General features: G+C 50.1%; 2 protein-coding genes across 6 annotated transcripts; one reads left to right on the top strand and one right to left on the bottom strand.

The window, feature by feature from the left end:
• The first annotated feature begins 6,180 nt into the window (after positions 1-6,180).
• Positions 6,181-7,791, top strand: LOC116535070. The gene is made up of 2 exons (XM_032255870.1): positions 6,181-6,861; positions 7,273-7,791. The coding sequence occupies exons 1-2, from the start codon at positions 6,661-6,663 to the stop codon at positions 7,621-7,623; spliced, it is 552 nt and encodes a 183-aa protein (XP_032111761.1). The 5' UTR covers positions 6,181-6,660; the 3' UTR covers positions 7,624-7,791.
• A 32-nt stretch (positions 7,792-7,823) lies between these two features.
• Positions 7,824-18,910, bottom strand: GDPD2 (glycerophosphodiester phosphodiesterase domain containing 2). 5 transcript variants are annotated; one of them, XM_032255866.1, is made up of 16 exons: positions 18,559-18,910; positions 16,847-16,960; positions 16,480-16,583; positions 16,111-16,204; positions 15,856-15,915; positions 15,497-15,595; positions 15,225-15,318; positions 14,956-15,101; positions 14,749-14,831; positions 14,504-14,654; positions 12,161-12,382; positions 11,811-11,959; positions 9,074-9,221; positions 8,871-8,953; positions 8,594-8,622; positions 8,143-8,500 (listed from the first exon to the last, which is right to left on the bottom strand). In XM_032255866.1, the coding sequence occupies exons 2-16, from the start codon at positions 16,949-16,951 to the stop codon at positions 8,448-8,450; spliced, it is 1,620 nt and encodes a 539-aa protein (XP_032111757.1). In that variant the 5' UTR covers positions 16,952-16,960; positions 18,559-18,910; the 3' UTR covers positions 8,143-8,447. The 5 variants fall into 5 exon arrangements, 4 of the variants coding, with proteins under 4 accessions (XP_032111756.1, XP_032111758.1, XP_032111759.1 ...); XM_032255865.1 differs by having other exon boundaries at positions 7,824-8,500; positions 11,811-12,382; XM_032255867.1 differs by lacking the exon at positions 16,847-16,960 and having other exon boundaries at positions 7,824-8,500; positions 11,811-12,382.
• Between the last annotated feature and the right edge of the window lie 853 nt (positions 18,911-19,763).

The raw sequence follows: 19,763 nt of genomic DNA, 5'->3' as shown, positions 1-19,763 counted from the left end.
CACTCACTCAGGCTAGAGTGTAGTGGCGTGATCATGATTCACTGCAACCTCAAACTCCCAGGCTCAAGTGATCCTCCCACCTCAGTCTCACAAGTGGCTGGGACCACAGCTGTGTGCCCCCATGTCCAGCTAATGCTCTATCTATCTATCTGTCTGTCTGCCTATCTATACCTTTTTCTGAACCATTTACATGTAAGTTTCATTACATCAAAACTTACAGATGAATAATGGAACCATTTACATGTAAGTAATGAAACTTACATGTAAATGGTTCCATTATTCATCTGTAAGTTTTGATAACTTCCTTTAGCCATTCTTTGTCTGCTGGTGACAAATTCTCTTAGCTTTCCTTTGTCTGAGAATGTCTTGATTTCCCCCTCATTTCTGAAAGTTATTTTCACCAGATATTGCATGCTAGAGTGCTGTGGTGTGACCATAGTTCATTGCAGCTTCAAATCTCCTGGGCTCAAAGTGGTTCTCCTACATCAGCCTCCAAAGCAGGCTCCTGAGTAGGTGGGACAACAGGCGCACACCATGCCTGGTTAACATTTTTTATTTTTAGTAGAGACGAGGTCTCACTATGTTGCCCGCTGGTCTTAAACTCCTGGCCTTTGGTAATCCTCCTGCCTTGGCCTCCCAAAGTATTGGGATTACAGGTGTTAGCCACTGTGCCTGGCCACATTTGAATTCCTTTCCTCTGCAGGTAAGGTGTTGTTTCTCTCTTGCTGCTTTCAAGTTTCCCATCTTTAGTTTTCAGAAGTTTGATTATGATGTGTCTTGGGGTGAATTTGGGTTTACCCTATTTGGGGTTTGTTCGACTTCTTGAACCTATTTGTTTATGTCTTTTGCCAAATTTTCAGCCATTATTTCTTGAGTAATTTTTTTTAGCCCCATGCTCTTTCTCTTCTTCTTCCACATCTCCAATTACCTGAATGTTAAGTCCTTTGTTATAGTCCCAAGCATCCCTGAGGCTCTGTTCATTTTTTTTTCTTGGAGACTGGGTTTCGTTTTGTCGCCCAAACTAGGGTGCAGTGGCATAATCACAGCTTATTGCAGCTCTGATCTCCCAGGCTCAGATGATCCTTCCACCTCAGCCTCCCAAGTAAATGGGACTACAGGTGTGCACCACCGCTTCCAGTTAATTTTTGAATTTTTAGTAGAGACAGGGTTTCACCATGTTGCCCAAGCTGGTCTTGAACTCCTGGGCTCAAGTGATCTGCCCACCTCGGCCTCCCAAAGTGGTAGGATTACAGGCATGAGCCACTGAACCCAGCTCTGTTTATTTCTTTTTAAGTATATTATTTTCTCACTGTTGTTCAGATTGGGTAATTTCTAATGGTCTATCTTTACGTTCACTGATTGTTTCCTCTATCCCCTCCATCCTCCTTTTGAGCCCATCCATTGCGTTTTTTAGTTTGGTTATTATAGTTTGTACTAAAATTTTATTTGATCCTTCATTATATCTCATTTCTTTTTCTTTGAAAAACTTGCTATTTTTTTCATTTGTTTTAACCTTGTTTGTAATTGCTCACAGAAGCATTTTTTTCTTTTTTTATGTTGGTCACTTTAGAATCTTTGTCAGATAGTTGAAATCTGTCATCTTGATTCTTTCTTGTTCAAGTTGAGGGTCTCCTGGTTCTTGGTATAATGAGTGTTTTGTTTTGTTTTGTTTTGTTTTGTTTTTTTAGACACAGGGTCTCACTATGCCGCCCAGGCTAACCTGGGCTCAAGTGATTCCCAACTCAGCCTCCTGAGTAACTGGGACTATAGGTGCTGGGCTTAGATATGGAGTGATTTTTATTGCATTCTGGGAATTTTTAGATATTATAGTATGAGACTCTGGATTTCATTTAAGTCTTTTGTTTTTGGTAGGCTTCTTCTGACGCCATTTTCATCAGAGGAAAGGGCCACTGCCTGGTTACTGCCAGGTAGAGGTTTAAGTTCTAGTTCCCTCCTTGACCTTGTTTGATATGTGAGGTGGGGGCTCCTTTCTACTGTGCAGAGATGAAAATTCCAGCTCCCTACCAGGCCTCCACTGTTGCCTCCCAAGCTGGAAGGGGCAGAAGTACCTTTTTACTGTTCCCCAGGTGGGCTTCCACTAACACCACAGTCAGGAGGTGGAGCGATTTGGGGAGGGGAGAGGGAGGCTAGCAACCTCATTAAATGATACGTTGCGGTGAAAGTCCTGACTCACCCCAGGCCTCCTCTGACACTGATACCACCCAACAGGAAGGGGGACTTGTTATCCCACAGGGATGGAAGTTTAGGCTCTCTACTCAGCCTTCTCTGACACTACCCCAGAGAGTATGGGGGAGCCTGGCCGTAGTGAAAAGCTGGGTTCTCCACTTGACCTTTGCTGGCTTGGGTGCAGTTGCAGTCTTTTTTCTGTGGGGTGTGGTTGCAGTGGGTGATTATTGTCTAAGAGTTTTCTGTGTGGCTAAATTGTCCATTTCCTGGGCTTATGGCTAGAGAGAACAGGCCAGTTATTGGTGTTTGCTTTTTTTTTTTTTTGTCTGTGTCCATTGGCATTTCCAGCCTGCTGGCTTCTGCAGTACCTGGTCTGGAATATTTGAGGCAAGAAGAAAACCCAGGGAGCTCATCACCTTGAGTTCAGGTCACTGGGGTTCATAGTCTGCCCCCTTCCTCTTCTTTCATAGTCTTCTTATGTTTGTCTTATACATAGTGTCCAGAGTTCTACCTGTACTTAGTCTGAGGAATAGGGAGAAGTGTGTCTATTCTAACTGGGTCCATAACTGGAAGTCTTCCCTCTTTCATAAAAAAATTAACTACATTGAGTTTTTGAAGAGCACCAATCAATTTCTTTGGATTTGTCTTTTTCTTCATGGTGTCATTTATCTCGTTCCTTTATACAGGACTCCACCTCTTATTCATGGTTTTCACTTTCCATGGTTTCAGTTACCCATGGACAACTGCAGTCTGAAAATATTACTTGGAAAATTCCAGAAATAAACAATTCATAAGTTTTAAATTGTATGCTGTTATGTAATGAAATCTTGTGCTGTCCTGCTCCATCCCACCCAGGATGTGAATCATCCCTTTGTCCAGTGTATCCACACTGCATACACTACCCGCCTATAAATCACTTAGTAGCCATCTTGGTTATCACTTCAGAAAAATATAGTATATATAGGGCTTGGTACTATCTGCTGTTTCAGGCATCCACTGGGGGTCTTGGAACATATTCTCCATGGATAAAGGAGGACTACTATACCCTGTATTTACTGTAAGCTGGAAATTAAAATAGAGGGAATAGGTTGGTCAGGGTAGGCTTCACCGAGAACATGGCATTTGAGCAAAGAATTGAGGAAGGTGAGGAAGTGACCCATGCAGAAGAGTAAACCTAGCACGGGGAAGCCAGTGCAAAGTTCCTGGGTAAGGAGTGCAAAGTGTCCTAGTAAGCAGTGCGCCTGGCTTGCTCAAGGAACAGCAAGGTGAATCATGTGGCTTTAACAGAGTAAGGGAGGGGGAGAATGCCAGGAGATGAGATCAGAGATTTAATACGGGACTAGATTGTGGAGGATCTTGTAGACCATTGTAAAGATTTTCGCTTTACTCTCAGAGAGATGGAATACCATTGGAGGGTTTTGTGCAGAGAACTGGCATGACGTGACTGGGGTTTAGCAGGATTGGTATAGCTTCTTTGCGGAGAATAGGCCACAGGGGCAAGGGTGGAAGCAGTGAGACTAGTCAGGCGGCTGCTGAAGTGATGCAGCTGAGAGGTGGTTTTGCCTTGGACCAGCGTGGTAGCATGATGACCACCATGATGACAAGTGGTTGGATTCTGGGTGTATTTTGAAGGGAGAGCTGACGGTATTTGCTGACAGACTGGATACGAGGTGTGGTTCCAAGGATTTTTTGCCTGGACAACTGGAAATGTGAAATTGCCATCAATTGAGATGAGGACAGTTTTAGGAGGGGTCATTTTTTGGGGAAAAGGCCAGCTGTTCAGAAATGAACATGTTGAGTTTGGGATGTTTATTAGATACCCAGTTGGAGATGAACACAGACCCTGCCACCAAGATGCTCGAAATGAGAGAAATGGAAATATGGAAGCAGGTCATGACCATACCTGTGAAATATACTATTTCAGAAGGGTGTATAGAAAAGCAAGTTATCAACTCTACTTGTTGGAGAGGAGGAGACTTAAGAAAAGTTTCACAAAGGAGATGATATTTTCAGTTTGGTCCCAAAAGGTGACCAAACTGTTCATTAGGCAGAAAAAGGAAAGGTATTGTTTTCTGTACGCCTAAACCTGGCACATAGTGATTGCTCAGTCAGACCCAATCTAGTCATTATTTTTGAGAGTTTGGACATTACTTAACCTCTGTGAGACTCGGTATTGTGATCTATGAAAAGGAAATAATCACAGTGTTCTTGTGAGGATTAAATGTAGAACACTTGGTACACCGTGTGGTACATAGTGGGTTAGTGTTAATTATGGTCGAATGAATGAATGAATATCTTCCTTAATGACCAAATCTAGGCTAGGCTGGTTACCCAGGAGCTTAGTCTTTTATATGCTCAACAGTTTGTCAACAGAGATTGCTCGGCTCCTTTCAACCTCTGAACTGCTCTGATTGAAAAATAGCATTGATAAGCCTGAACTGAATGGAGAGGGTCAAACTACCCTCTTCCGGCCCCATCCTCCCTCACCCCCTTTTATGCCCTATCCTGTTTAACAGGTTTCTTCCTCCCTTCCTCCCACCCTTCCTCTCTTTTCATTTTTTAATTGTGAGCAGAATCCCTTCGGATTCATAATGAGCTTCTCCCCATTCCATAGGCTCCCTGCCGCTCAGACTGGACTGGGTTGACAAGGCTGGGAGGAGGTCAGCCACGCTGAGACACTGTGACACTTTACTAGGGAACCTCCCTTCCAACTGCTAGGGCTCCAGCCTGAGACCCCAGGGAGACAGTCGCCCCCTACGGACCAAAAGCAGCCCCACACCGGCTGCAGGCGGCTCTGGTTGCTAGGCGACCAGGCGATGGAGGACTTCAGGAAGGGATTTTCAAGCAGAGAGAATATTTCTCTCCTTCCACCGCCTCTCCTGCTCCTTCAGCAAATAGACGGGGCTGGGATCGCGCGGTCCGCTGCTGTCTTATAAGCCGGGCTCATTCTTGAAAACAGAGCCTCACTGGAGACCTCCGTATTGTGTGTGGCGAAACGATCACTCTTGCCCCAAATGTGGTTTCATCTGGGGGCTGGAGACTGAGGGCGGGAGTTTCTGATTTGCAAGGAGGGGAGGAGCACTGTCGTGGGTGTGCACCCTTAGTCAATGGGAATTCTAGCAAATCGAGCTTGCGTGGGAATAATTTTGATCAGTCCATCAAGATTTCCCCACGATTCTCAATGTATACATTAGGAAACTCTTACGTTCGCCCATTAAAATAAAAAGGTCCCATGGGAATGACAATATATAAAGGATCATTCATACCTCATTGGGGACAAGTTTTCAGTGGCTTTCATCAATTCGGTTTCTCTCCAGACAAGGGAGAGATCATGAGGTCTGTGAATCCCTGCGAGTAGGGACAGAGCCCCCAAAAATGTAAAGAAATAAAAAGAATGGTGGGGTGGGGGTGTGGTAAACACAGAATCTGGCAGCTTCTGAGCGCTGTGTCTGGTTTGGGGATCCCCAGCTCTGTGCCCCCTGTGTTAGGACCATGTGGAAGCACTCCAACCTTCTGAAGGCTGTGGGGGACCAGAAATCCACAGCTTTTCCTTCTAAAAACCTAGCATTCTGGCCCAGGAGTGGGCCCAGGCAGGCCAAGGCCATGACCAAAACAATCTTTCCACTTGGGACACATCTATTCCCTCTTGGCTAGTACAACAGAAGCTTGATTGTGGCAAAGCCCCAAGCCATGGCAAGCTTAGGGGAGAGCTGTGCCCAGGAGTCTCTTCGTGGGCTTTCCCTCAAGAGTTTCAAGGTAGAGATACTAGGGTGAGGTAACTGGCAGCCAGAGAGCATCTGGCCCAGCCACTGCTCAGTCCACAACATCTCCACAGGGCATGGTGGCAGGGGACGCTTCTTGCTCTCTGTGCTTCCAAACTGAACTGGGTCGGGGCTGTGATTCTGCTCTATTAATAGCCCCCTAGCCCAGCCTGCTAGCCCCAAACCCGGATGCCAGGAGCTGTGAGTCAGCAGCTAAAAATAACGAAGAGCAACTACATCCGAACCCCAATGAGCAGCTCCCCCGGGTCCTCCGCCCTTAAGTTTTTGTCAGTGTCAGTCTCCAGCCCAGAGCCTCATAGAGGTTAAGCCGCTATAGCTGTCCAGTTCTCCTGGGAAGAGAGTGAGGATTTCCGGTGGCAGGCTCAGGGCTGCATATCCAAGGCTAGGGGCTAGGAGTAAGGGGTTAGAGGCTGGGGCTAGGTGCTGGCGTTTCGGTTGGGGGGCTGGACGCTCAGGTTAGAGGACCGCAGCTGAGAGTGTGAGAGGCGAGAGCCTGGGGATGCAGGGATGGAGATGTTGGAGGTCTTCAGGGTGAGGTTGGGCAGTGAGGGGAGGAAGAGGCTGGGAGACTGGGAAGGGACAGAAAAGTAGGGATGGGGGAGGAGGTACATGCTGAGAGGTGATAGCCTGGCAGTATCGGGCAGACTGGGGGACCTAGGGCTAAAGCTGGTAGCCAGCCTGACAGAGCGGGATGGCTCCGGAACCAGGAAAAGTAAGGAAACGCAGCTCAAAAAGGCCGAGTGTGGGAGAGACCTGCCCGGTACACAGCGGTGTGGACCCCCAGGAAGACCAGGACCTGAGCACCGATTGCGGCGTTCGCTCCCTGCGCGCCTCCAGCCTCCCCGCGCGTTGCACGCTGGCACCCCCGCCCACTGCGCCAGCTGCAGGCCAGGTACGTGGGCGCGGCCGGCCTCCGGAGTCGGAATGTGCAGAGCTGCGCATGGAGGGGGCGGGGCGGCCAGAAAGGGAAGGGGTGGGCCTGGGAGAAGGGGGCGGGAACACGGATTCAAACTCGCCTCCGTCCGGCAGGAGACCGGAAATGGCCGGGGGCTCACTGGGAATTGTAGTTTCCACGGCTGCCGCGCAAGCGAGGGTTGGGGAGCGGATCTTATCCCGAGGTGCCAGTGCTGCCCCAGGTCCCAGTCTGGCGAGAGAGAAGGAACCGAGAACCGGACCTCCCGACCTGGCCAACTCCTTAGTTCGAATTCCCTCCGTGTGAAGATACGAACTAGGTCGAATGTGGGTGTGGCGGAAGACTGTGGGTTTACCACAGAGCCCCCTCTTGTCTCCGTTTTTGCCTTAGCTCCTCCCTGCTTCTACCAGACTCTTCATCCTCGGTCAGCTCCGCACTGGCCAACTCAGCCGCGGAGCCCAGGGACTCCCGAGCCGCAAACGCATTGGAGAACTTGCTCCTCGAAGGGAAGGCTGGGCCGGAAATCGGACCCTGCGTATAGCCCAGAGGAGCGAAAACTTGTGGAAATCGGACCTTGCCCTCGGAGTCCTGAGTCAAGGACACGAGTCCCCAGGCGGCACGGAAAACAGGTGGCATTCAGCAAATACGTCACGGCGACAACGGATGCGGCCCGCCTCTTGGGGCGGGTGGCCACAAGGTGGAGCTACGGCGCAACCCTGCACCGCGTGCCTGGCCTCCTGACGCCCCCTGAGGCGGCTGCTCTCCAGGGGCCTCCCGCGGTCCTTCTTTGCCGCAGGTCATTCATCCTCCCACCTCCAACCCACTTCCTCCCATCTTCCCCTGATGGCCCGTCAAGGTTGTGTCTCATCCAACCCTAGATAGAAGGTGCCTCCTCTCCCCAGCCCCTAAACCGAAAAGATTAGGCTGTGACCAAATGGAGATTACATTCATTGAGTAATAGATTAAGACGAAATACAGCAACCAACTTGCCTTGAAGAAAAGGCTGCCCACAGCAAAAAGCCACCTGTAAGCACGGAATTACGTGGCTAGATGGGCTCTTCAGCAACTAGCCTCTAGGCAGCAAAGCAGCTAAGTTGCAAGGGTCGGGGAAGACAGTACATCGTGGGGTGGCGATGGTGTCTCTATCTTCTTATAGTTCTTCGGGAAAGACCATTTTGTCATCTCCTTCAGTCCCTCTTCCAAGCTATCCCACCCCGACACACCCTGTGCCTTCTGTGCAAAAACAGGTGCACACAAGTCTGAGACATTATCCGAGCAATCTCCCTTTTTCTTCCTCTGTTCTAGTTTCATTTGGGGAGAAACTTCTCATGACTCACTGTTTTCCCAAACACCTCAGGTCAAAACCCCAAGGGGAGCAGATTCCATAGCAGTTTAGGGAATGCTCATCATCTGGGCAGAGGGCCCACATGGTTCAAAACCTCCTGTTGGCAAAGCTCCCCCGACTGCAACCCACCACCCCTGAAGGATTCCATTTCAGCCAGTCTCCCAACCCTTGCTGTTTGGGCAATGTAGACTGGCTTGGGTGGGGAGGCAGGGCAGGGCATTCATTCCATCATGAAATTGTTGATCCTTGTCAGCAGCACTGCTGTTTCTAAGCCTGGGGAGGAGGGGGATGGTGGGTCATCTAGAGAGTTAAGCAAGGGAAAAGCTACAGGAGGAGAAACATGAGATGAGGGGAGAAAGTTCTTACCAGTTTTCTCTCTCTTCTTACCAAATCTCCTGTGGGAAGAAAAGCTTCACATTGTGAATTCAGCTAGCTTCAAGCAGGCCCTTCCAGCCCCACACCCAGTCCCCCAACTACCTTTCCCACATTCAAGCCAATTTGATAGTATAAGGAAGGGCCTAAGAATCTCAAAGGAACTAAACAGACCCCAAGCCCCGGGGAGCATATATGAATCTGAAGCAGCCTCATCACCAGGGCCCTGGAGAAGGTAAGGACCCAGAAAACTGAGGCACAAAGCACTCACCTTCGGAGGAGGAAGATCCACAAAAGCAGCATGGTGGAGACACAATTGATAATGGCCCACATGATTAGGTAGTTTCGAGGGGTCTGTGAAAATAGGAAAAGGCCCCAAGGGTAGTATGTCGGGGGAAATAAGAAGAGAGGAACAGGGTTAAGGAAAACCAGGATGGGAGAAGAAGAGAAGAGGTGACATCCCAGAGCCCTTACAATAAGCCAGATAGGGTAACGCATCTGCTGCAGCAGCTGGCAGTCATTGGTGGTGACCGAATCCACCCCTGCACACCAAAGCAGGGAGAAGAGCCAGGGCTTGTTCACTACAAATAGGTTCACTGAGACATTATCCTTGTGCAGTGCCCTGTGAAGGTGGGAAAGAAAATAGGGAACACCCAGAATCATGGTGCACAGGCCATGGGAGGCAGCCCCCTGCCTGTGCTTGCATCTACAGTGCCACTGCCCGGGAGGTATCAGTTCTGCCTTTGTATAGCAGCCCCTGACCAACAGTGATTTTTCTTTCATAGCTGAACTCTTGTTTTCTGGTGGATTCCACCCAAGGCTCCTAGCTTTACCATCTGGGGCCACACAATGTGACTCTCCCATGGGTCCTGAGCAGAGGCGCTGTCTCCCTGAGCCTTCTCTTCTCTAGGCCCCACAGCCCCAGCTCCTTCAGCCATTACTCTTATTATTTTGTTCCCCGTACAAGCCTCTCTAATATGATATTATTCCAGTTTATCAATGTTCCTTTGAAAATATGGGGCCTGTCTCTGAAAATAATATCCAAGATGGGCTTGCACCAGCCTTTTTTTTGAGACAGGGTCTTGCTCTGGAGTGCAGTGGCACAGTCTTGGCTCACTCCCACCTCGATCTCCTGGGCTCAAGCGATCCTTCCGCCTCAGCCTCCAGAGTAGCTGGGACCATAGGTGGGCACCACCACGCTCAGCTGATTTTTGTATTTTTTTTTTTTTTTTGTAGAGACGGGGTTTTGCTATGTTGCCCAGGCTGGTCTTGAACTCCTAGGCTCAAGTGATTCTCCTGCCTTGGCCTTCCAAAGTGCTGGGATTACAGGTGGGAGCCACCATGCCCAGACAGCTTGGGTCAGCTTTGAATAGAGCAAAACTATCTCCTCCTGTCCTCTGGGCACTATGCCTGTATTCAGGTAGCCCAGAGTCAGGTTAGCCTTTGGCAATGTTACATCCCACTGATAACTAACTATGCACACTGTTCAAAGCCCTGGTTTTCTTCACACATGTTGATACCAGTGTCTCCTCTCTGGTCTTTGTGCAACTGAAATTCTTTTGGGCCCCGAATAGAGGTCTTTAAATCTGTCCCTGCTGTATTTCACCTTGCTAGATTTTTTTTTTTTTTTTTTTTTTGAGACATAGTCATGCTGTCACTCAGGCTGGAGTGCAGTGGCTCGATCTCGGCTCACTGCAACCTCCGCCTCCCAGGTTCAAGTGATTCTCCTGCCTCAACCTCCTGAGTAGCTGGGATTACAGGCACACGCCATCACACCGGCTAATTTTTGTATTTTTAGTAAAGACAGAGTTTCACCATGTTGGTCAGGCTGGTCTCGAACTCCTAACCTTGTGATCTACCTGCCTTGGTCTCCCAAAGTGCTGGGATTACAACTGTGAGCCACCATGCCCAGCTTCATCTTGCTAGATTTGACCTATCTTTTTACAGCACCTAGAACTTTCAGGGTCTCGATTCCATCATCAGTGTATTCATTACCAATTCACATCTTTTGGAAACATGATCAGCAGTTGATTAGCAGTTGATGTTGACCAGGACAAGACTAAGGTGACTGAGGGCCAAACCCTATGTCATGTCTTCTTATTTGGTGATAACTTGGGGAAAGAAATATTTATGTAGCTAGGTGAGGTGGCTCGTGCTTATAATCGGGAGGCTGAGGTGGGCAGTGGCTCATGCCTGTAATCCCAGCACTTTGGGAGGCCAAGGCAGGAAGATTGCTTGAGGCCAGGAGTTTGAGACCAGCCTGGGCACGTAGTAAGAACCTGTCTCTTTAAAAAAAAAAATTAGCCGTGCATAGTGGTGTGTGCCTATAGTCCTAGCTACTCAGGAGTCTGAGGTGGGAGGATCACTTGAGCCCAGGAGTTCAAAGCTGCAGTGAGCTGTGATCAGACCACTGCACTCCAGGCTCAGTGACAGAATGAAACCCTATCTCTAAAAAAATTTTTTTAATTAAAATTCAAATAAAAAAATATGTATAATAACTGGGCTATCATTCAGTTCACATTTTTCTCTCTGAACACAAGGAACTTATAAGACGCTTTAGCAACCACATGCTTTGAAGTCTGTCATGGCTCAGCTGGGTCAGCTTCTGGGGCTCAGCTCCCATCTGGGACTCTCCCACTGCTCTCTCCTCATTCATGCTCTCCTACCCTGAACTCTTTGCTGTGGAATAAAATCCTTTTCATCGCCTGCAAGGTACTACCCAATTTGGCCCTTGCCTGCTTATCTGGCTTCCCCTTCCCCTTGCTCATTAGGCTGCTGTTTCCGTTCTGCAGCTCATAGTTAGCTCCTTGTGACCATTCAGGTCTGAACTTAGATATCACTTCTTTAACCAGTCTTCCTAATGTGGTTGCACCCACCTCCCTGCCCCAGCCCATCACTCCCAAACCTAACCACTCTTGTACGTCTCTCTGTTTTGTTTTCATAACACTTTGCACTTTCCCATATGCATGTATTTTGTTAAGTGGTTTATTGTCTGTTTCTTTCCATAGCACATGCATTCCACAAAAGCAGGAACCTTGTCTGTCTTATTCGTATTGTGTCCCCAAAGCCTACAATACTATCTGATACACGGCAAATGTTCTATAAATACTTGTTATATGAGTGAATGAAGAAGCTTTGCTCTCCCTGGATTGGTTCTTCCCTGCCATTAAGCCTCATGTGATCCCCTTGGTTCCTTTCCTCAAGCACTTACTTGATATCCAATAGTGGCAGATCTTGATAGGGGAGGTTGAGAAACTGGGGCCTCTCAGTTTTGTTGCCTCCCTGATGTCCATATATCTGGCGCATTCCAGGTGCCCGTCGTTGGACGTTAGCCCGGTCTTCATCGGGTAGCCAGAAGACCTGTGGTTCAGGAAGGATGGGTGTGAAGCTGGGGAAGACCTTGGGATTCCAAGGGCAGGGACAGGGGCAGAGAGGTTTGACCACAGAATGGGATATGTGAGCTGGGGCAGGGCCCTGGGGCCAGGGACCAGTCTCAAAATCATTATAATCATCATGGCCTAGGGAAGGCAGGGTAGGGAGAGGGTGTCCTGTCAACATCACCATGGCTTGGGGCACCCTTGCATTCAGCACAGTCTCCAATGTCTGAATCACAAAAGTGTCATAGTATGTGTGGTTCTGTGGGGGTCGGCGCAAGTCGAACATGATGGAAAGGTTGAGGGCTGCGGCTTCCTCCAATAGCTCTTCTAATGCTGGTACTGTCTGACTCTCAGCCTCTTTCTGATCAGGGCCTGCCAGCGGTTTGGCCCCCCAGAAGGGTCGCCTCTATAAGAAAAGACAATTATTTCAAGACCAGAAGAGGCCTCCAGGCTTTGCCCCCATCCTCATTATCTTCACTCATATCTTCCACTTGATGTCCGGCTTCTTTCCCCTCTGAGCCAGCATCTTTCTCCAAACTGTGACCTTCTTCCAGACCATCTAACATCTTACTCTGGGACCTCAACCTCCTACCCTTCCAGTTTTCTAACTTCCTCTCTTTCACCACACCTCCTTTCTTTTCTTAATTTTTTTTTTCTTTTTTTTTCTCCTCCGCCTCCTTCTCACTACACCTTCTCTTTGGTCTTGAGGAGACCTCTGCAATCTTGACCCTTTGGTTTCTTTCCAGTTCATCAGCCCCTTTCTAGCTGCACCTACGTCCCCTACCCATGGTCTATCCACAGCTTGAACGACTTTTCCATAGCATTCTCAGCTTCCTTTTTGTTCCACTTGCCCTATATCTCCCAGACTCTGATTCAGTTCTACAATTTTCTGCCTCTTCTACCTGTAGAACTGGGGGCTGAGCACCGCCAAGGGCAGAGTACACAATGTGGGCTGTTGGCACTGGAGTCCTTATTTTTTGCTCTCAGCACTGCTTAGCAATCCTTCTACTTGCTCTTGATTTGCTCCCTCTTCCATTCCCCCTAGTGTTATTCCAAGCCCCTGCCACTCTCCTCTCCTTATTCTCAATGAGTGACCTCACTTCCTAATTGCTGACATGGATAAAGTTAGCTATCTAACACTTATTAAGTACTTACTATGTGCCGGGTACTGTTCTAAGTACTTTATATGCATGAACTGATATAATCCTCCCAATAATTCTACAAGGTAGGTACTGTTATTATTCCCATTGTACAAATGAGAAAATTGAGGCACAGAGAGACTAAGAAATGCTGCCTGGGGTCACACAGCCAGGAAGTGGTGGAGCCAGGGTTCAAACCCAGACATCCTTTGCTCTTAATCACTCTGGTATAATATGATGTAAAGAGTTAAATGGAAAAAAAGCAAATTGCAAAACAGTCTGCATAATGATTCTATTGTGCAAAATAGAGAGAGAGAGAGTGTGTGTGTGTGTGTATGTGTGTATGTATGTATACAGATGCAGCTTGACATGATGGGGTTATGTCTTGATAAACCCATTTTAAGCTGAAAAGATTGGAAGTCAAAAATGTATTTAATATACCTAGCCTACTGAAATCTTAGTTTAGTCTAGCCTACCCTAAGTTTGCTCAGAACTTACATTAGCCTGCAGTTAGGCAAAACTCATCTAAACAAAGCCTGTTTTATAATGAAGTGTTGAATATCTCATGTGATTTATTGAATATTGTACTGAAAATGAAAAACATTTGTGTATGGGTACTTGAAGTGTAGTTTCTACTGAATGTGTATGAATCTCAAATCATCATAAAGTCAAAAAATCATTAAGTGGAACATCATAAGTCGGAACTGTGTGTGTGTGTGGGGGGGGGGGGTGTATCCAGCTGTTAACAGTGAATATTTCAGAGGGATTGGATTATGGGTGACTTAATTTCTATGTTATTTCTCTTATTTCTCTGACATTTTACTTTTTACAATGAACATGTATTACTTTTACAATCAGGAAAAGAGGAACTGAAAAAATTTGATATCCTTTTGAATATTTTCTACCACTTACAGGATCGAAGTTGACACTTTTGGGCCAGGCATTCGAAGCTCTTCAAGGCCAAGCTTCTGCTCCCTACCACTCTCATGAATTGTCTCTGTCAGTTACATTCGGCCACATTTTGTTCCTGGAAACACCCTTTTTCAGACTTCTGGGCTTTACATGTCCTCTTCCCTCTGATCGAGTTCCCATTCCCTGCTTTGTGCATCTTAGGAGGAGACTCTCATGTCACATGCTGCTCACACAATGCATCCTCTACTGTATGAATCCACTCCTGATTCTCTCCCAGGCAGGAAAATGTTTTTATTGCTCTAGGTTTGCTGAATCGTCTGCTGCCTAGACTCTCTACTAGGTGGGAGGGACTTGAGAGCACAGACTATGTTCTCATTGCCTAGCATGGGGCTGAGCAAACACTTATCAACAGAATGAACTCTACCCTCTCTGAGTGTCCCTGCAGGTGACTGCCTCTTTGCAGAGGCTGTCCTCACCTCTAGGAACCAGGCCCCAGCATTGAGTCTCTTCAGTTCAGCCCAGGAGAAGTCACTGCTGTGGGCTGTGATTCGGGTTGGGAACACAGAGGCTACATTCGTGGTCCTGCTCAGGTGCTCATCATGCATGAGGAAGGGGATACCGTCGGAGCTGAGGGTACAAGGGGTGTCAAAGGGCCAAGCTCTGGGGCTGATCATCATATCCTTCAGCTCCCCCTGGTCCCCTAAGCCCCAGCTTCCCTCACCTGATCATCACATCAGTCTCAAACACAGTAGCTCCGCATTCAGCTGTCTTCCTCAAGGACATCAGGGTGTTCTCGGGAGCCAGCTGGGAAGGGGAATCAGTGATGAGGTAGCAGGGGAGGGTGGGAGCCTGGGAACTCACAGGCCTGGCCTCTATAGCATGGGGGAGCAGACCCTCCCACCCTTCCAGCTTTCTGTCCAACACTCACCATGGGGGCCCCTCGGTGTCCCACCAGCCCAGGCTTGGGTGGTAAGTCCCTGGGTTCCATGATGCAGGGTGAGGAGATGCATAGGGGGGCCAAGTAGATGACCAGGACCACTCCAAAAAATAGGAGCAGTAGCAGAATCTTGGGACCTGTGGGGAGTGAGGGACAGGCTTTTAAGAATGGACAAGGGGAGAGTTCTGGGGACAGAGGCAGAGTGCAGGTGGCAGAGCATGAGTGGCCAGCAAGGATGAGTGAGGCGGCGGCGTTGGCACCTCTTCGGTGGATACGGTAGAAGGTATCAGCCACAGGCCAGGCCAGGAGGGTGATTCCAGCGACTGCTCCAACATGAAGGAATGGGGCTGTGGCCTGTGGACAAGAGCTGGTGAGGTGGGCTCTTCTCCAAGGCCCCTCCCCGCTTTCCTCTTAGGGCCTGACTATTGGAATTTAGAGCTACCTGCAGTCTTGGGGGAACAGGAGCAAGATATGTTCTAGGGTTGGCTGCAAGCCAAGGCTCCCGCCTAGACACTGGAGATTGGCCACTCACCTGCAGTGATACACGCAAACTATGCCACTCCTGCTGCCATTGGATGTCCAATCCCACAAGGCCAGCGGCCACAAGAAGCATAATGAGGAGCAGCAGCACCTGGGGGGCCAGGGATGAATAGGGCCTCTTGGTCAACCTGGGCTCATGGTTGCCTGGGCTGCTCCTTCACTCTATGGAGACGGGACCCGACCCTTCCCTTCCCCTGACACATCTGCTTTCCTCCTTTCACTCAATAAATATTTACTGAGCTTCAGGTCCTGGGTTTGACCCCCTGGGGGTATAAAAGTGAGGTCCTCAGCAAATAGCCAAGTGCTGGGCCCAGTGGCTCCCTCTCCCATGCACTCCCATCCCTACTGTACCTTGTGGAGGCTGTGCAGATGCAGGGGCTGTCTACAAAGCTGCAGAAGCAGGGCCAGGACCTGGAGGCAGAGGGTGGTGGGGCTTAAGGGGTGTCAAGAGGGGAGCAAGTTTACTGAGGTGGGCTTCCCAGGCTGGTACCTCCCTCCTATGCAAGAATTAGCGCCCCCCTCAGTAGCCAGGATGAGAATAGGGAGCTAGAACTAAGCAGGAAGGAAGGCTGAGGTGGGGGTTAGGCCAGTGGCCTCTGGACCCACCAATAGCAAGGATGCATATGTGACCAGTAAAGAGATGACCAGCAGGAATGCCAGGGACCAGTCCAACCAGTGTCCCCAGTGGTGGAAGAGGAATCTGTGGGAGGGGAGAGGGAGGTGTCCAAGCAGGGGAAGCGGTATCAATAGTGGCCTGAGGGGAGTTGGGATGGGTGGATCCAGGAGGACTAGAACGGAGTGAGGAGAAAGCCCCTCACGGGGCCAGGGGCTCCGAGGATTGAGGAGATTTTGTAGAGGGATTTTCCAAGGAGAAGCAGGGCTGGGGGATGACTGACAATGGGGCACCCAGGGGTCCCAGGGTGGGGAGCAGGTTGAGAGCTAGGCTGGGGAAGCAGGAGGGAATCCATGACACACTCATTGAAGTTGTGCAGGTCATTGAGAAGGACGAGCCCGATGTACAGCCAGCTCAGGGAGAGCAGGAAGGTGAGGAAGAGCAGGCCAAACCAGATACAGTCGCACTGTAAAGGGGCAGGAGAGAAGCTCACAACCAATACCTACTTCAAGCTCAGAGTCCCCAACGGGTGGCAGCTGAAGCGAGCTGCCTGCCTCATGTTGGGCTGCTCTGCTCGGGGGCAGCTCTTTCCATATTTGAGGGAGATTTTCTTCCTGGGAGAGAGAGCCCCTTCCCCCAAGCTGTCTATGAGCACAGTTGGCCTTCTCATCCCCTCCAGTGGGCGTCTGCCTTCTGACTTTCAGCCTCCCCCTTCCACCCCTACTCCACCTTGCTGGTTTGCATCCTCTCTCTGGGGCATTTCCTCCAGTGGCAGCTATACAGGCAGTGGAGGCAGCGGGCCCAGACGGAGCAGCAGCCGAGGGACTCGGCCATGGTGAAGGCCTGGGGGAAGGGACACTCGGCCATCAGGGACCCTGGCAGAGGGCAGATCCCAGCCTCCCTCCCAGTGTATCTGAGGGGCCTGGGGGAGGGGCAGAGGCCTGGGCTGCTGCTCAGCAACGGAGGTCACGGGGCAGGCCCAGAGTGCCAGACTGGATGAGGCCGAGCAGCCTTAGCTGCAAGCCTGGCAATGGGAGACAATCTCCAGAGCCTTCCTTTCCCTGTAATCTTGGTATCTGGAGAGTCCATGGGACACCCAAGAGGTCCAGCCTCTTTTGGGGCAGGCTGCATACCCACACTCTCCAGCTCCTCCCCAGTTAACAGCACACACCTCTGGGGATGGAGTGCTTGCCCTGGAGTTAGGCACTCAAGAGAAACTGCTCAGGGTGGGGCAAACTAAGTTCAGCAAGTTAAAGCAGGTTTGGCCAAGCTGGAGGCAGCCCCATGTTGAATTGCTTTCCAGCCCAGGAAGCAGGAGTAACCTGAAGCAAAGTTTCCAGTTCTGACCTGGGGCTATGGAAGACCCAGCTACTTGGCCAGTTGCTATGGATATGGAGATTGTTCAGATCACAAATCCCTGACTGAAAGATTCTCTGTGCCCACCTCCCAGGGGACAGAGGGCACTGCCAAAAAGAGGAAGACTTTAGGTGAATATGTTGCCTGGGTCACTCCCAGCCTTCTAAAGGAATCTTTGAATTTTCAGAATACAAAGTCTCCCCCTCAAGTCCTGCCCTTTCCTGCCCAGTCACCCCCCCCACCCCAACCAGAAGCCCAGAATCGCCTTCAGGAGCCCCACCCTCTAAGTTAGCTTTGGTGAAAGTACAACCAACATAGGGCAAAGGTGTGTATGCGGGGTGTGGTTGCCTTAGGGCAGCGGACCCCTGTACCTTATGCTTCTGGGTTTGGCTGACTGAGCTGATCCCAGACTTGGCTGGATATGTGACTGATTCTACACGAGAGGGTGTGTGATTTGTGTCAGCATTTGTGTGTTTGCACAACTGGCTTTCATTACAATACGATTTTAGGTGGCTTTAAGTATGTAAAGGAGCCCCTGGGTACATCCAAAGTGTGTGAGCTTCTGTGTGTGTGGGCTGAGGGACAGGACCACTTGTCCTCAGAGCTCCCCCGAGGCTGTGGAATCTTACAGGGGTGCACAGTGGCTGGGTCTGGTAAGGAGAAAGGTGTAGCTGCTTCTGAACTGCCCTCTTTATGCTGCCTTGGGAAAGGAGGGTTAGGGTAGGGGTGAGGAGCTGGAGCTGGGGGAAGGAAACCTCTCCCCTTCCGAGACCCTTCCCGGTAAAAAGCCAACCCAAAGGGAAGCCCTTGCCTCTGCCCATCTTGGAGCTACTTTGACAGCCTGCCCTAAGCTCTTGCCTCCCCTGGGGTCCTACCCCTGCACCCCAGACACTGCCTTCCAGAGTCCCCCTCCCTTCAGGAGCTGTCTGTAGGATGGGATCAGGGTCTGAGCAGCCTGAAAACCCCAAGTAGGGGAGCTGACAGAGGTGCCATTCAATCCCCAGGCCTAATCCCTGCGAGATGGAGCTGGTCTCTGCTCCACAGCTCCCGCCTGTAGCCCCCCCAGCCTTCCCAAACCCTCACACCTTTGCTCAGCGGCAGCTCCACTCCGCTCTGCTCTCTGTACTGCTTCCCAGCTCGTCTCCGAGTGGTCTGCCTCCTCCCTTTTTCAGTCTTCGGTTCAGCCCTCTGAGTCAAACAGGTGGCACTGTTGCCACCTACAGGAGGCTGTGTGGGTCCTCTCCCAAGGCCTGCAGCTGCTCTGTGGCCTGGGCACAGCCCGGGTGGGAAGATGGGAGGGAGGAAAGGGGAGGGAGAACAAATCTGCTTCTTTACTCGCTGGCGGTCAGGGGGCTTGGGGTGAGGAATTCCTTTGTGCAGCTTTTCCCATCCCTCTATCCCTCCTCCTATTCCCCTCCCAGTCACTGCCGGAGCTTTGTCCTGGCTCAGGGAGGTGAGAGCTGAGGGCACAGGCAGGCGGGAAGCTGGGGGGGAGGTGACCACACAACTTTGCAACTTGGCAGTGAGGAGAAGGGGCCCAGCCAGCCCACTGGAAAAGCGTGTGTGTGTGTGTGTGTGTGTGAGAGAGAGAGAGAGAGAGAGAGAAGAGAGAGAGAGAGAGAGAGAGAGAGAGAGAGAGAGAGAGAGAGAGAGAGGGAGGGAGAGAGTGTCTAACTTCATCTCAAGCTCCTTGGGAGTACAGCCTTTATTCATTAGGCTCCCTCCCCTCTTGAGCTTCTACTTCTAATTCAGTAAGGTAAGGTGCATCTATAAGAAGCTGCAGCCCGGCGCGGCAACTCACGCCTGTAATCCCAGCACTCTGGGAGGCGGAGGTGGGCGGATCACCTGAGGTCAGGAGATTGAGACCAGCCTGGCCAACTTGATGAAACCCCATCTCTACAAAAAATAGAAAAATTAGCCAGTCGTGGTGGTGTGGACTTGTAGTCCCAGCTACTTGGGAGGCTGATGTGGGAAGATTGCTTGAGCCCAGGGGGTCAAGGATGTAGTGAGTTGAGATCGTGCCACTACACTCCAGCTTGGGCAACAGAAGCTATAAGCTACTTCCTGAACTCTGGACAGCAAGTTGCCGTTTTCTGGACCGGAGGTCCCCATGAGCCTTGTGGATCCTGGGTGACACTAGCAGTTCTCCCTTTCCCTCATTACCCCAGACAGGAGATGCTCATTCAGGAGCTGCTGAGACTTGTGTCATTTCTGCTGCCTTGTCCCTAAGGCATCTGAGTCTCTTTCCAAGAATCCTTTGAGGAGTGTAGAGTATACTGGGGTCACAGGC

This window comes from Sapajus apella, unplaced genomic scaffold (genome assembly GCF_009761245.1).
Source record: "Sapajus apella isolate SASKATOON/1434 unplaced genomic scaffold, GSC_monkey_1.0 scaffold91, whole genome shotgun sequence".
Taxonomy (NCBI): Eukaryota; Metazoa; Chordata; class Mammalia; order Primates; family Cebidae; genus Sapajus; species Sapajus apella.
Note: the sequence above shows the minus strand (reverse complement) of the source record. Positions and strands in the feature narration are given on the sequence as shown.